We start from the raw sequence: 14,807 nt of genomic DNA on the forward strand, positions 1-14,807 counted from the left end.
CCACTTAATATTTATTAGATATACAGCATCAACGCAGTTACCTTTCAGAACAAATAGACTATTCAACACTGTCGCTACTATCGATAGTGTATAGTATATTAGGAATTTGAAAATGCAGCCACATTGTTGGTGCCGATAGTATTACCGCGCTGCTTCATCAAAAAAACGTGCGCGTGCTGCCTTGCATTCAATACTAGATTGTAGATATACTTTTGTAATTGTTTTTCCAAATTTCTGTTAACTGTCCGACTCCAGAAATAAGTGCATCAAGATGTGGCCACGTTTTGGCATCAAAGTTGGCAACAGCACGCTCTGCATCGCTTATGTAAGAGCCGATGGCAAGGCTGAAGTGATTGCGAACAAGCAAGGTGATCGCGTCTCGCAAGCGTGCTTGCTCTGGAACGGCGACACCGAAATCGAATGCGGCCTGACGGCCAAACAAAAGATGGCCACACGTCCCAAGCAAGCGGTGGCACACAGTTTCCAGCTGCTGCAACCCGCCGAAGCGCTTGCCAACGACGATAAATTGACGAACGCTCTAAAGGAAGTGCCATGTGAATATGATAAAGAGGCATTTGTATTCCGCATGGAGCACACAATCCCAGCCGAGAAAGAGGATCAAGATGACAAGATTGTTACAAAAGAATTAAGCGCCGTTGAGGTGACCCAGGAACTGTTGCGCCACGAACTCGAATTGGCACGACAATATCACACGGACACGGAACATGCGCCCATTGCCGTACTGTCCATACCCAGCTACTATCCTCCTCAAGCTGTCAAGTTGCTTGCTGAAGCAGCCAAGGGTGCTGGCTTCAATGTGGCTCAAGTCATAGCTGAGCCCACAGCAGCTGTGCTGGGCTATAAGATTGGTGAGGACCAGCTGGAGAAGGCGACCCAACGACAACATGTGCTTACCATTAAATGCGGTGGATTGTACAGTAACTTTGCTCTGTATGCTGTGCAGAATGGTTACTTCATTGAGCTGGCCACGTTTGGACCCTTCTCGATTGGTGGCCGACAGTTCACGGAGGCGTTGGTGCAGTTCATTTGCGAGGAGTTCAAGCGCAAGTACAAATTGGATCCGCATGAATCGCGTCGCTCGTTGGCCAAAATACGCACAGCTGCCGCCAACTGCAAGCACATATTGACAACGCTGCCCTCCACGCAGCTCTACATTGATTCGCTGATGGATGGCGTCGATTACAATGCACAAATGTCGCGTGCCCGCTTCGAGAGTCTCATTCAGCCAGTGATCAACTCGCTGATGCAGCAGCTCGGCGAATGCGTGGAGCGTGCGCAACAGGAGCATCCCGAACTGAAGCGCATCGATGATATTGTTCTGCTTGGCGCCACAATGCAAATACCCAAATTGCAGGCAACGCTGGCAGCACGTTTCCCCGATGCCAAGCTGCACAACAGCCACTCAGCGGACGAGGTGGTGGCCATTGGTTGTGCTCGTCAGGCGGTGTACTTGTTGGATCCACAGCAGCAGCAGCTGCAGAAGGCCGATGATTGTGTGCTCGTCGAGGATGATTTGTACATTTGGCATGGCAACGATGAGTCGAATGCCAAGCTGGTGCTGAGCAAGGGCAGCATATTGCCCGCTAAGATTAAGGTGTCGCTACCGCAGTCGGGCGAAGGTGATGCCGCAGAAGCTTTGGCTTCGTTCAAACTACGCACCGGAGAGAGCGAGATATTGGCACAGCTGCCAGAGACGACGACGCCCAACACAGACGATGGACTGTTTCAGCTGGAGGTTGAGGTGGATTGGGAGGATAAAGATGGCAATATTGTGCCATTGGTGCGACTACGTTGTATGTGAACTCCAATCATTTAGTCTATTTATTTGTTGGTAGCCTAATATACTTATCATAAAAATGTAATAAATTCAAATGCTTCAGATCAAGCTAAATTGTATTTGTTTTGTATTTTAAAATTCCATTGTTTTGGGTTTGAAATTGCGCTCGAGTTTGCGCAGAAACTCTTCGAAAACAACAACACCTTTGAACATGCTCGTCTTTTTATAATCCTTGATGCGGCTCTTATCCTCGGGTGCTTCCATGTAGCTCTTGGTCTTGTCATCGTGAGCATTGATCTCCTGCAGCAGCTGCGAAATCGTTGGCACTGTAGTTGGATCAAATTTAGCTGCAGCTGTGGCGCTGAAAGGCAAACACACTTTGCCGGTGGCTGGATGAATGCAGAAGGGCGCCTTCAACAAGTGATTGAAACCCTTTGTGACATTGATGTCAAGTCGTGGATAGAGCAGACACAGCTGCACCTCCTGTACAATGTTCTTGAGCTTGCGACTCCAAATGTTTGCGGCGCTTGTACGCATTGAGTTTGCATAGCGCACGAAGCTCTCCCAGACGAGCTTGGAGTGGGCGCCGTCCTCGTGTGTCTTCTGGAGATACGCCTCGAGATCGTTGCGTGCGCCTTCGTCGCTAATCATTTGCAGCAGCTTTTGAACACCTTTGGGTGTGCCAAAGAGATTCTGATCCTCCAGTATAATCTCCTCGAACATGGGCTCCACAATCTTGAGCGCACGTCGCAAACTGTGATGAGTGCGATCATTGAGCTGCACTCGAGCCGTATTATTGGTGTAGGTGAGTATGTTGAGATACTCGGCGACAGCGGCGCGAGCTCGTCCATCCAAATGACGTGCTGTGTGATCGCAGACCCAGCAATGGATACCACGACGACCCGAGATCCACAGCAAGTTCTCAAAATCGAAATCTTCACGGAGAGCAACATCGAGAACACGCGCTGCCACCACCATGAATTTCCAGCACTTGAGACAGATCTCAGCGCCCGAGCAGCAATTACGTATCTCATCGTAGTCCGTGGCATCAATATCAAATACTAATTCACGCTGCACAGGCGTCAAGCCACCGGGAACAGTGCGGAAATTCTTGGGTCTAGTGGATAAGACGGCGCCAATATCAATTTTGTAGGGATTACGGGAACAGATTTCCTTCTCCAGCTCCGCTTGCGTCTCAAAGCACAGATAACGTATGTAGATGTCATCGTGGAGTGTGAACGAAATCTCACGATTCACAAAGATGTTGTCCTCAGCTTTGAAATAAATGTAAATACATTAAACCAAGTGATTGAGGCTAATATTCTATATCACTTACAGTGGCCATAGTTAAGCCAGCGATAGAAGGGTTCGTGGGGAAAGAGACGTCTGTAGTAGACAGGCAGCATATCGGGCAACATGCTCGAATCGTAAGAGTCCGCTGACTTTGAATCCTGTGTTGCAGCTGTTGTTGCCGTCTGTGGCTGAGATTCCTGCTCGGCGGTTTGTTCTGGCATTTTGGAATTCTGCTTAAAGAAAAAATGATTTTTAGTGCAATTTTAGATAAATATTATAAGTTCATATTATAAAGATTTTCAAGAAATATTCAATTCAGTTTAAGGATACTATTAAATAATATATTCAGAGCACAGGTGTAAAACACACTTTAATTATTTTTAAAATGAAAATATCAATCGAAAATCGTCCTTATGGTATTTATTTTATTAATAAAAATAGTAATCACTATATTCATTCCGATGAAAAATATAATTTTTAAGATGACTGCACGCTTGTCTTTTATATGGTATATTTTATATAGAAAATGTAATTTAATTTAAATTATTTATTTAAATTTTATGAAACTCAAATAAAGAATAATTGATCTACATGTTGCTCCTCCATATAGAATACTTAATGTAAATTATCTATATGTTGTAAGGTTATGAAATTAAAATGATTGAGAAATGTAAAGTAAGATTTTTCAGATGATATATAGGGAATTCTGCTTTTAAAATACTTGAAAAGATAATATTCTAATACTGAAAATATGTAAATTAATTCCTCTTCTATTGTTATATCTTTTTTTAACTTCAAAGCAAACATAAATATTTAGATGATTTTATAAATTAAATATTCAGATACTATTTTCAAGATTAACTATTTGGTTAATGTTCCTAAACTCTCTCTTCTCTAAAAGAGTTTTTAAAAAATCAGAAAATTTGTATAAATAATCTTAAAAAATGTGAAATATATGTAATTGTCTGAATTCTTGATTTATATACGAAAGATTAACGCTGTCATGCTTCGCGTTGGCAATCTCAATAATTATACTTATATACATAAATATATATAAAATAAAAACACTTGAGAATCGTTTGTTTTTGTCGAAACCTTATTGCTATATTTATATATATTTTTTTGTTGATTTTTTTTGTTTCTTTTTCAAAGAGAAATACACGTTTGTTGAGCTTAAAATATTTAGATATTTTAACGACATGCACAAAGTTAAAAAGTACGTTTTGCTAATTAATTGTCAGTAATGATGAATCGAGTCGAGTCGTTAAAGGTTAACACAATGTAATTGGAATAATAATGCAGTAGGAATACGAAGAGAGATAGAAAGGGGGAAAAGAATAATATGGTCAGTGAGTCTGATACAATTTGCTTAGTTAGCTATATATAGAAATTCTATATATGCATTAATGTGTATATAATATATATATTTATATATTAAACTATATATGTAATCGTAAGGTAACTGCTAATCATTAGAGTCTAGGTTAGATCATTGTTTTTGTTGTTGCCTTTTTGTGTCTTAATAGCTAAATACATTCAAGCGTCACAGAGCCCACACGACCACACAGAAAACTACAACACTACTTCATCATCATCATCATCATCCACACAACATTCTTCTTAGGCGACAGTCAGACGAATATCCTGCATCTTGTGCTGTTGCCAGGAGTGCGCCGGCTGTCGTGGCGGCGCGGTATTGTACAACGTCACGGATGCAATATGATTGTTCGGCATCACCTCAAAGATGAGATCCTGATAGCCATAGCAAAAGGTTGAACCGAATGGATTCGCTGTATTCGTGGAGCTGGCACGATGCAACACCACCGGACGCTCTGAAGTGGCCAGCGATCCGCTAATCTCATCCCATTTGGTATAGGCAGTGACATTCACATGCTGATCATGATGCTGCACCAGCTGTTTGCTGCTCTCGCTCTCTGTGGCCGGGGGCGGATGATCGCTCTCGAGCAGAAACTGGAACTCACAACGATGATACATGTTGAAATTGAAGTGTCCCGGATAATTGGTGTGTAGTATGAACTTCTTGCAGGTCTGAGTGCGTGCATCGAACAACACATCGATGCCTAGCGTGAAATAATTGAAGAATATATCGCTGCGTTTGCTTTGCACCTGTCGATTCACACTCGAGCTGTGTATCTTCATCTTGTCCTCGCTCTTGAAGAAGATACGATTCGGTGCACCCAAATTCGTGGCCACATCCTCACAGCTATCGCCAAACAGCAGCTCACGTGTGAAGCACTTACGTTTCGGCTCCAAGGCTCGTCCTGAACCTTCGGTGAACAGCTTCAGCTTGAGGCCCTTGGTGTGACCATAGGAGGTGCGCAAAACAGTGGCCGACTCCAGATACATTTGACGGTGGTAGCAGGACAGCGGCAGTAACGGTGCTCGATTCTCGGCGACATTGCTGCCCGCATACAAGGACATCTTGGAGACGACAGGCGAGGCGCCATTGAGAAACACCAGCGAGCCTAGGCCATGAGCGTATCCAGAATGCAGTTTACTGTCCACCGGGAAATAAAAGCTCAGGCCACGGAAATGCAGTGCGAACAGCTGTTTGGCTGCATCATAGACACCCGGATGGGTGGCGCCAAATGAATGCTCGATCTGTTCGATGCTGGGCAGCACTTCGGGTGAATTAAAATAGACGCCACCGTATTTCAGCTTCACCAGCTTCATGTTGAACACTTCGATGGTCTTCAGGCGCTGCACAACCGGATCAAAGATTAAACGCAAGCCGTCCTGTGGCAGATTGATGATAATATCCACGCCCAACGGATTCGTATCGGAGTAGAGCACTTGGACGCCTTTGATGATGCCCACCTGGGATTGTATGATGGCAATGGCCTGCGAGAAATGCATGCCAAGCACAAATTCCCAGGCATCGCAGCCCAGCGAGATTTCGGGCAGAATTTCCAGGTCGAGCATTTTTCTGTGGCCACCAAAACAACGCAAAATGCAAAAACAAAACAAATTGAAATGCTTTTGTTTGTAAATTGTATTTGTTGCCCACCTTACTGACCTTGATATGTGAAATCAGCTGCGACCCACGAAAATATGCGCAATTTCGTGCTGTTTTTTTTCGCTTTTTTGTTATTGTTTTTGTCTGTTATTTGCTCAAGTCCGTTGTTTTCTTCTTCTCGCCACTGATTCTGCTTCTGTGATTGTTGTTGTTTATCTTCTTTTCTTGTTGTTTTTCTTTTGTTGTAATATGCACTTTAATGATGTTTTGATTGCGTAAACATTTAATTTTTGGGCGTTTTGCAATTAATCGTACAGTTTTTCTAAAGTCTATTATCGTTTTCTAATACACACTGCGAACAAAGGCAAAAAAAAAACAGGCAAATGCGCAGCAGAAATACAAATGTAATGTAATAACAATGTTTGGGTGTTGCCGGATCAACCAAACAGCTGTTTGCAATGCTCGCAAAATTATCGAAAACTTTTAATATCTAAATTTATGCTTAATAATAATAATTGCCTAACACATAATATGTTCAAAAAGGGATTTTAATAAACTAAATATAGCATTTTATTCTAAAAATTAAGTTTATTGCCAGCAGGTGGCAACTCTCTCTTAGAACATAACAGCTGTTGCAAGCAGCTGCGAAACAGTTTTCGCGCGCTTTTTTGGCAGGCGTTGTTCACTTACCTTATTTGTTTAACTGGAATGATTTCAGGCTGCAAACAATTTTTTGACAATCCTTGCTCCTATAATTTTGTTGTTATGCACTTTTAAACAATAAAACTCAACTATAGATATAGCTACACAACGGTTTATAAGAGCTGAATTTGCACGCACAGCGTTCGCGTTAATGGCAAATGAGACCAACTGCCTCAAAAGTGAAAAATCATGAATTGTCCACACTAAACCCATCTTATTTCGCGCCAAAGAAACAACACTAGCAGTTTTTTCTACAGCCATTTTGTGTTTATATAAAAAATTTGCAACGCTTTACAAACAATACAATATACATTAATCAGACACTTTGTAAACCCTTCTCCGGACAAATAGCACCGCATTTGGTACATCCAAAATTGGCGTCCGTTAATAAATTCGCGCTTAAACAGTAATAGCAATAAATATGCCCACAGCCCATATGATGGGGAAGAGTTGGTCGTTCGCCACAATAGCTGCAGCTGGTGTTCACCAACATTTTGGCCGCAATCGGTTCACGAGCAATGCTTTCCCGTCGCCAGCCACCTTGACTTTCGTTGCCAAAGAATCCTGCCTTCAGCAGCCTGTTGATCTTGCGGAAATTAATGATGGGCAGCAGCAAGCCAAGAATTTCCTGTAAGTTAACAACTTTTTATTAGAAACTCATTTAGTTTCAAGGGCATGCATGATCTTACCATGAAACCGCCCCAGAGTAATTCACGTGTCAGGTACTTGTAGCCAATGTCTCGTCTTTGGTTATTGCGCAGACTAATGTAGTCCAACCCCAGCATATAATCAATTAATGTGGGCTTTCGTCCCGTCTTTAAAAAGCGAAAATAGTTGAGCACATTCAGGACTAGGGCGCTGTTCTCCGCCCAAGTGATGGCTTGGCTAAACCATTCCACACGATGGGACAAACGTCTTTCCTCCCAGCTCTTAACGTAACCGGGCAGCACAGTGAGGGCAAAGTGTAGCACCAAACGGGATACTGTCAGCTTCTCAGCATCGTAGGCCAAGACAAGTAATTGTTGTCCAAAAGTCGAGCATCGTTTGCCTACAGAGCCAAACCAAATGGCCGACTGTATCAGTAAATCCAATTCTGGTTGTATTTTAATAAACAACACTGGCTGCAGTAGAGATTAAGTATTATGCCATATGCTTTATCTATTGGGGTTACTTCCTTACCGATATCGCTTGTAAGTTCTCAAGCAGATTATCCCGTATCATTCGAGTGATATCTTTGTTGAGGTAAATGGCATCTACCTGAGAATTGGAATTGTCTGTATTATATGTTTATTTTGTATCTCAGTTAGTATTACCTGATTTACGCGCGGCACATATTTATTTTTGGCCAGCATTTTGTTGTTTATATGCGGCCCTAAACATTTGCCAGTTTTGTACTATGCCCCTTCTGGATAGAGGTGGAGACACATCGTTAACATTATCGATACATCGATGGCTCAACAGTCTTTTAAGCATCGATTTCTTATGGAAAACTTCGATGTTCTTTACAGCAATACGTTTCTCTTTACTTATCAATTTGGTATATTTTCAAACGCTTGTAAAAAGGCGCGTCAATTTAAATTTGATTTTCAATCATTTCATTTTGTGGCAAAACTATCTAGCAGAAGGTAAAATATTATTTTAGATTGCAGTTAAAAGAAAAAAAAAACATTTAATATATTGCTGCAACTAACAAAATCTATATACTATAGGGCAATGTGTGACCAATATAAAATAAATTTATTTACAAGAAAAATGATTTATCTTTTTACAATTTATTGCATATGATGAAAAGCGTGCTTAAGGTGCAGCGCTGATGTCCATTGCCAATTTAAGTACATATACACACAAAAAGGCTTTCAATTTCGTCAGCACTCCAAAAACTTAAAAATTGATTACGAGAGCTCTTCAATTTTTTTTAATAATAGCTATTAGAGAGTATTTTGAACCCGAAAACCACTTATTTATACCTCTCCAAATATTTATCTAATTATTTATTGCAAATACAGATTTTTTTTTGCGTTGACCATTTAGGAAGCAATTCGTATTACGTTATTCGCAAAACTTATGTAATTTCAATCAAAACAAACGCACACAACCAGTTCCAAGGCGGAAAATTCGTCTGTTGATTTCTTGTAATCACTTTTTATTGCTTATACGCCGCGTAAACCTGTTGGACATGTCAAAGATTTAGACATAAAACCATAAAACGAAAAAAAAATATGACAAATGTTGTCCGGCTGTAAAGTGCAAGTTCAATGCTTGGCATCGACTTATTAATGGCACCAAACAAATAAAAAGAGGGAGTTTGTCGATTTGATTTTATAAAAAGTACATAATTCACATTTGTTTATTACACAATTTACAAGTGTTTTTTTGTTCATTTCATTTTGTTTGTTCTCTGTATACAATATTATATGATAGTTACAGTAGATGGTAGATGATTGATAAATTCGTCTGAGTGAATGAACTAGCGTTAAGAGAGCATGAATCCTAGCTAGATAATGACTAAGAAACAGTTTATAGAAATTGAGAGTAGGACAGGCATTAAGGGTTAGTTTTTTAAGTGAAAAGTATTTGCTATCACAGAAATAAAATACGATATTAGATTGATATGATGATATGAGTATTATGAAGTATTATGCATGAGATGCCATGCAAACTCGATTGTGAGAGGACACATCGAGGTGCATGGATCAGATTGTCAGTGTCCTAATTACGAGATATGAAGCTGATTATATATTACATTCTTGACATGGATCGATCGTTTCGTTGATGAATTCGTTTGTTCGCTGTTGTGTGAAATGTGGATTGATTGATTGGCTGATTGATTGATGACGTTGCTGTAGCAAATTTGGCTAACTCTAGTGCATATAGTTAAACATAGTTATGGTCTGTTGCGTTCAGCGTATGCGTTTTAGTATGCTTTAGTAGTGATGCTCATGATGATCGTGATGCTCATGGATCTCCTCATGATGGTGCACTGGCGCCGTCTTGTGAACGACAGCATTGAAGCCATTGTGCTTGTCGGCAGTGTAGTCGACGGTACGAATGGAACCATCGGGCTCCACCAGAGAGTATTGTCCCTTGACGGTGTCACCATCACGAGTCTCGTGCTGGGACTTGACATCGCCGGTGTGGAAATCGTTGACGCCATACTTGAAGGCATATTTGGGAGGAGCCTGCAAACATTGATATTGTAATATCGTATACTTAATATATGGGGTAAGCTAATCTCACATAGTAGTCGACATGTTCGTCCTCATGACCATGATCCTCTACCTCGTAGTGGGGATGCTCATGATGACCATGCTCCTCGCCCAGCGAAATGCGCTCAATCTGATGCTGATGCTCATGGCCATATTCGTGTATGGGCTCAGCTTCGTGATGGGCCAAATGCTCGTAGCCACCGTGACTCTCCTCGTAGTAATGATGATCCAATGGAAAGGCCATGCCCAGGCACAGAGCCGATGCGAAAATCAGATACTGTAATTGCATAATTGATGTAAAGTAATGTGATGTGATGTGAATGTGATGTGATGTGGCTTAGCTAATTGTTTGTTAACATGTCGGATCGTTGTTGGAGTCTGCTAATTGGGCTTAGAGGTTCAACAAGCGTGCGGAAAACCTGCCACAACTTGCATTCAACTCTTTTTCTTCTCTTTTTTTTCTTTCTTTGTAACATAGTTTGTGGCTTGTGTGGTTTTTGTTTTTTCATCGAATTTTTAATGAAGTGTTAGTTGTGGTTTTGGCTTTTTGGCTACTTGCTTCAATGCCTCCTTGTTGCTGAAATTATCGCATTTATTTAAGCTGTGGTTATGCCACTTGCAATTTACTTTTTTATTACAAAGTTATCAGATCGGTTGCATATGATATTTAGTCAGTGGTGTTGATAGCTTTGTTGGTTTTTTGCAAAGCAATTATTAAATACGAAGTAGAGGGAGTTTAAAAAAAAAAATAAGAAATGAATCTCTTTATACCGTACTGATTTCTACTTGTGCTTTAAGAAATATTATAAATATATTTTTATTTTAAAAATATTACTAAAAAAAATAAGCTAACAGAATTTTGAATCAATATTTTCATTGTCCTTTTAGTTAAAATCAATATTAAGTTAGTTTCAAATTTTATTTTAACTTGTGTTTCAAATAAAATGTATTAACATTTTTTTTATTTACTTTTCTATATCTAACTTTTAAAGAGAAATTATTTAAGGAACTGTAAAATAATCATTGCATTTTCATACTTTCATTAATTCTTGATTGATGGAAGTCTAATGAAATTTCTACTGTTGCATCAAAATTGTGAATTATTTATTAAAAATGATATCTTAATCTTTTTAGTCCAATAAAAGTATTCGAATTCTGTTGGACTCTTTTCTAATTAAAAATTTTATATCACATCACTTTTACTGATTTATAGATGATACTTGAAGTACTCTATATATATATTTAACGAAACACTTTCAGCACTTGCATGGCAATTTTTATCCTTTTTAAGGATGCACGACAGTTTATTGTTTTGCACTTTATGTGAATATCCTTTGTAACTGCATCCTTTGGGTTTCTTTTTTTTTGGTGCTCACCTTAAAGGCCATTTTAAAACGTGTGTTTTTTTTTTTTGTTGAGGGTCTTTAAGGAGATTTATAACTTGGTTTTGGTTTTATCGACGTTCCACGAGCTGCACGCAACGGGATTCCACAACTGAATAATGTAGTTGCAACGAGCCACGGCCGCTTTTATATAGTTAGGAAGAAAGTGAATCGACGACGCGAAGTCGACGTCGCTGCCCCGCAACAACAGTGAGCGGCAGGCCGCAGTGGCAACAACAGCAGCAACAACAGCGGCGGCAGCAAAGAGTGCAGAGATCTCAAATAATGTAAAACAGTTCAGTTAGTAACTGTAGTTAATATGTCGGTGGCCAGAGCATTGTTGTAGTAGTTGCTGTTGCTGTTGCTGTTGCTCTAGCTGTTGCTGTGTAGGTGATTGGTGACGCATTTCGTTGCAAAAATTTGACAGCGACAACTTGACGTTGAAATGGTTAGTTAATACTTTTATGGAGCCTTTGCTACACAATCTTTTGCTAGTATATCTCTATTACACCCCGCTCTTTCTCTGCTCTATTACGAACGCAATTTGACCTAAATTTTCAGTTTAACTTTTGCCATGATTTTGATTTGCATTGTGCGATGCTGTTGGCCTAACTTTTTGATCTACTATCGTCTACTTTTAATGCGCTAATCGTAAACGGGTAAACTGGTAAAATTGTAAAATTGTTAATTGAACCATTTCTGTGTTTCGACGGCAACAATAAAGTTGAGCGCCTCTATAAAGACAACTTTTGTAATCTTTAAGTGTTGCTCTCGCAGCGGCTGGAGGCCTTTTTTTTTGGTTTTTTGGTTGGGATTTTCATTGGCTGCACGTCGTTTAGATTGTACTTCAAATCAAAGTTAAGTGCAGCAGCAGCAACAACAGTAAAAATAACAATAGCAGCGACAACATCGACAGCATTGAGAAATTGACCAATTATTTTGCGTCTATTTTCAATTGAACGACTTTTGCGGAGCGCCCCGGAGGAGATTTTGTTTTTCTAACTGCTAATTAGGCAACGAAGCGTATACGTTACATTTTTTTTGGATAATCTACGGTAGAAGCGATCCATATGTGTCTTTTATGGGATTTTGTAAATGCTGAAAATTACATTGATATCATTTTGTTTTTTTCGGCTATGTAACAAATGAAGGTCTTTAATGCATTTGGCAATTGAGTTAATGGCTTGTAATCAGTTAGTAATGAGTTGTAATGGTAATAGCCTTGAAAGTAGTTGAAACAAATTGATGAATGGAATGCAATTGCACAGGAAAATACAAATTTTCGGTAAATGTAAATTATGCCAAGTCAGAAAGGTGAAAAATGTGTTAGGGAATCTGTGGAAAAATACTCAAAAAAAGTGTTAAGAAAAATATATAAATATTATAAAATTTCGGTTACTTTAAAATACGCAAAAAAGAAAGGTAAAGTGTGCTCGACTGTGCCTATTTTCAATAAAATCAAACAGTGCGGTATTATTCTTAAAATATACTATGTAATCTCCCACAAAAAAAAAATGTCAACTCCCATATTTGGTATATGGATAAAGTACTACAATCGAAATATACTATAGAGATTAAATTATACAATTTCCCATCAACATAAAGTTATAATAATGTTCGTAGTTCTCATACTTAAAGTGTGTTTACCTTCAACATACTAAAACTAAAAAATACTTAACAGGCTAAAAAATACTAAAAATAAATCATTGGAAAATACTAAAAACAATGGAAAAATGTGCTAAATAAGTATTTGAAATGTCATCTTATTTTAAATTAAATAATAAAATAAATAGATTACTTCATGTTTGTAAGCTTCATTTCACTCTTCATTCATATTTGCTTTGTGCAACGTCATCGTCTACCCACTTTGCATTGAGTTGCAGTTCTCAGGCTCAAAGTGTGTTTACCTCAACACTTTTGAACAGCAGGTTGATGCACGTTTAAATGCAGGCACATTTTTTTTAATTGCTATATTTAAAGTCGACAACCTTTGACAACGTTTGCAAAGCCATGACAAGCCAAAACAAGCGCACATACATAATGAAAGAAATCAGCAGAAAACAAAACTGCAAAATGAAACGAAAAAAAAATACCGAAACATTTTTCATGATGATTACCAATCCGCAAAATCCCGAATTCAAAAAGCATTTGCACGTACCAAAAGAAATATGGCGAATCAAATAAATGCTTAATTATGGTCTACAAGGGGACGCTTTATAGTTACTAGTATGTGGTGTTTGTTGTGTATTATATTTGTGTGTATGTGTGTGTGTGTGTGTTGGCGTTGCAGCAGGTGGAAAATATAATGCAAGTCAACATAGCAAGCAACTCTTCGGCTTCGACTTCGTCTTTGACTGCAAGTTGAAGTTGGAGCTGAAGTTGCAATTGAAGCTACAGCTAGAGTAGCATGCCAAAAAGCCAACTTCTCTTTTTTTTCGGTTTTTTGTTTTTTTGGTGTGCGATGTTTTGCAATTTGGCGAAGCGACGCAAATTGAACGCAATGTTGATACAATTTTCCAGTGTGCATTTTTATTTTCATTTCGTGGCAAAGACAGCACTTCAATGACGACAAGAAGAAAGTTTGTTGAATGACAAGATACTCTAGAAAATTTTAGTTGAGATGTCGAATTCATATTTTGTAAGAGATGAAGTAGAGAAAAGGCTTTAATATTGAAAACTCTTTAATTTAACTTTAATTTTTATTGGACAATAAGATACTACTGTCAGCTAAAAGTTGGATGTAAAGTTTAATTTAATCTTCACGGTCTTAAGATTTCGGGCTAGTTATTTTTTCTAGAAGTAGTAGAACTGTTAATGACATCTGGGCGATATTTCATAAAATTTTGTTTACGGAATGAAATGATCAGAGTATCAGAAAGAATTATGGAAACCATTTTTAAAGACCTGTTGGTCCTACAAAAATCAAATATCGCCAAAATTTCGATGCATATCGGTTCGCAACTACCTTATTTCAAATTTCGGATTTGTCTCCATGTGATGTGAACACTTCGGGGGACACATATTGAGTATATTAAGGAGATAAATGTTGAATCGAAGAAGGCGCTGATGGCTAACTGGAAAATGACTATTTGGCATATTTCTAAGATTTGAAAAATCTTTGACATATACAAACAAAGTTGCCTTACTTTTTGCCCACATTAGTACAAATATAATATTTTTTTAGTAAATCTTTCATATTATTTCTTTTTTTGCTCACTCAAAAAATAAATAAAACAGTTTAGTTAGATTGTGGTTCTATTATTTCCTTGATTTTTTTTTTAATGAAGAAGTTTTTAGAATATTATTTATTTATTTATTTACATGTTAATTATTATACAGAATAATATAATAACTAAAAGAAAGGGAGTGCTAGCAACTAAGGCCATCGACTCGACAGTTAATTTATATGTTGTTTAATAATTTGTTGATGTCTAGGAATTTAATTAGTA

General features: G+C 38.6%; 5 protein-coding genes across 8 annotated transcripts; 1 reads left to right on the plus strand and 4 right to left on the minus strand.

Moving 5' to 3' along the window:
- Window positions 1-49: 49 nt before the first annotated feature.
- Window positions 50-1,912, plus strand: LOC117569507 (heat shock 70 kDa protein 14). Its single transcript, XM_034250690.2, has one exon. It carries the CDS (start codon window positions 272-274, stop codon window positions 1,820-1,822), a length of 1,551 nt encoding a protein of 516 aa, XP_034106581.1. The 5' UTR covers window positions 50-271; the 3' UTR covers window positions 1,823-1,912.
- On the minus strand, window positions 1,901-6,929 carry LOC117569510 (DNA primase small subunit). 2 transcript variants are annotated; one of them, XM_034250696.2, is made up of 3 exons: window positions 6,759-6,929; window positions 3,135-3,321; window positions 1,901-3,072 (listed from the first exon to the last, which is right to left on the minus strand). In XM_034250696.2, exons 2-3 carry the CDS (start codon window positions 3,310-3,312, stop codon window positions 1,931-1,933), a joined length of 1,320 nt encoding a protein of 439 aa, XP_034106587.1. In that variant the 5' UTR covers window positions 3,313-3,321; window positions 6,759-6,929; the 3' UTR covers window positions 1,901-1,930. The 2 variants fall into 2 exon arrangements, with proteins under 2 accessions (XP_034106587.1, XP_034106588.1); XM_034250697.2 differs by having other exon boundaries at window positions 3,135-3,324.
- On the minus strand, window positions 4,167-6,466 carry LOC117569509 (PHAF1 protein CG7083). 2 transcript variants are annotated; one of them, XM_052005237.1, is made up of 2 exons: window positions 6,120-6,466; window positions 4,167-6,038 (listed from the first exon to the last, which is right to left on the minus strand). In XM_052005237.1, exon 2 carries the CDS (start codon window positions 6,032-6,034, stop codon window positions 4,712-4,714), a length of 1,323 nt encoding a protein of 440 aa, XP_051861197.1. In that variant the 5' UTR covers window positions 6,035-6,038; window positions 6,120-6,466; the 3' UTR covers window positions 4,167-4,711. The 2 variants fall into 2 exon arrangements, with proteins under 2 accessions (XP_051861197.1, XP_034106586.1); XM_034250695.2 differs by having other exon boundaries at window positions 6,129-6,465.
- Window positions 6,930-7,027: 98 nt separating the features above from the next.
- On the minus strand, window positions 7,028-8,185 carry LOC117568180 (peroxisome biogenesis factor 2). Its single transcript, XM_034248614.2, has 4 exons — window positions 8,084-8,185; window positions 7,950-8,027; window positions 7,460-7,891; window positions 7,028-7,398 (listed from the first exon to the last, which is right to left on the minus strand). The coding sequence occupies exons 1-4, from the start codon at window positions 8,120-8,122 to the stop codon at window positions 7,087-7,089; spliced, it is 861 nt and encodes a 286-aa protein (XP_034104505.1). The 5' UTR covers window positions 8,123-8,185; the 3' UTR covers window positions 7,028-7,086.
- Window positions 8,186-9,082: 897 nt separating this feature from the next.
- Window positions 9,083-11,465, minus strand: LOC117569423 (adult-specific cuticular protein ACP-22). Of its 2 annotated transcripts, XM_052003935.1 has the most exons (3): window positions 11,353-11,465; window positions 10,008-10,253; window positions 9,083-9,949 (listed from the first exon to the last, which is right to left on the minus strand). In XM_052003935.1, the coding sequence occupies exons 1-3, from the start codon at window positions 11,362-11,364 to the stop codon at window positions 9,695-9,697; spliced, it is 513 nt and encodes a 170-aa protein (XP_051859895.1). In that variant the 5' UTR covers window positions 11,365-11,465; the 3' UTR covers window positions 9,083-9,694. The 2 variants fall into 2 exon arrangements, with proteins under 2 accessions (XP_051859895.1, XP_034106473.1); XM_034250582.2 differs by lacking the exon at window positions 11,353-11,465 and having other exon boundaries at window positions 10,008-10,280.
- Window positions 11,466-14,807: the final 3,342 nt, after the last annotated feature.

The sequence above is a fragment of the Drosophila albomicans genome, chromosome 3 (genome assembly GCF_009650485.2).
Source record: "Drosophila albomicans strain 15112-1751.03 chromosome 3, ASM965048v2, whole genome shotgun sequence".
Classification (NCBI taxonomy): Eukaryota; Metazoa; Arthropoda; class Insecta; order Diptera; family Drosophilidae; genus Drosophila; species Drosophila albomicans.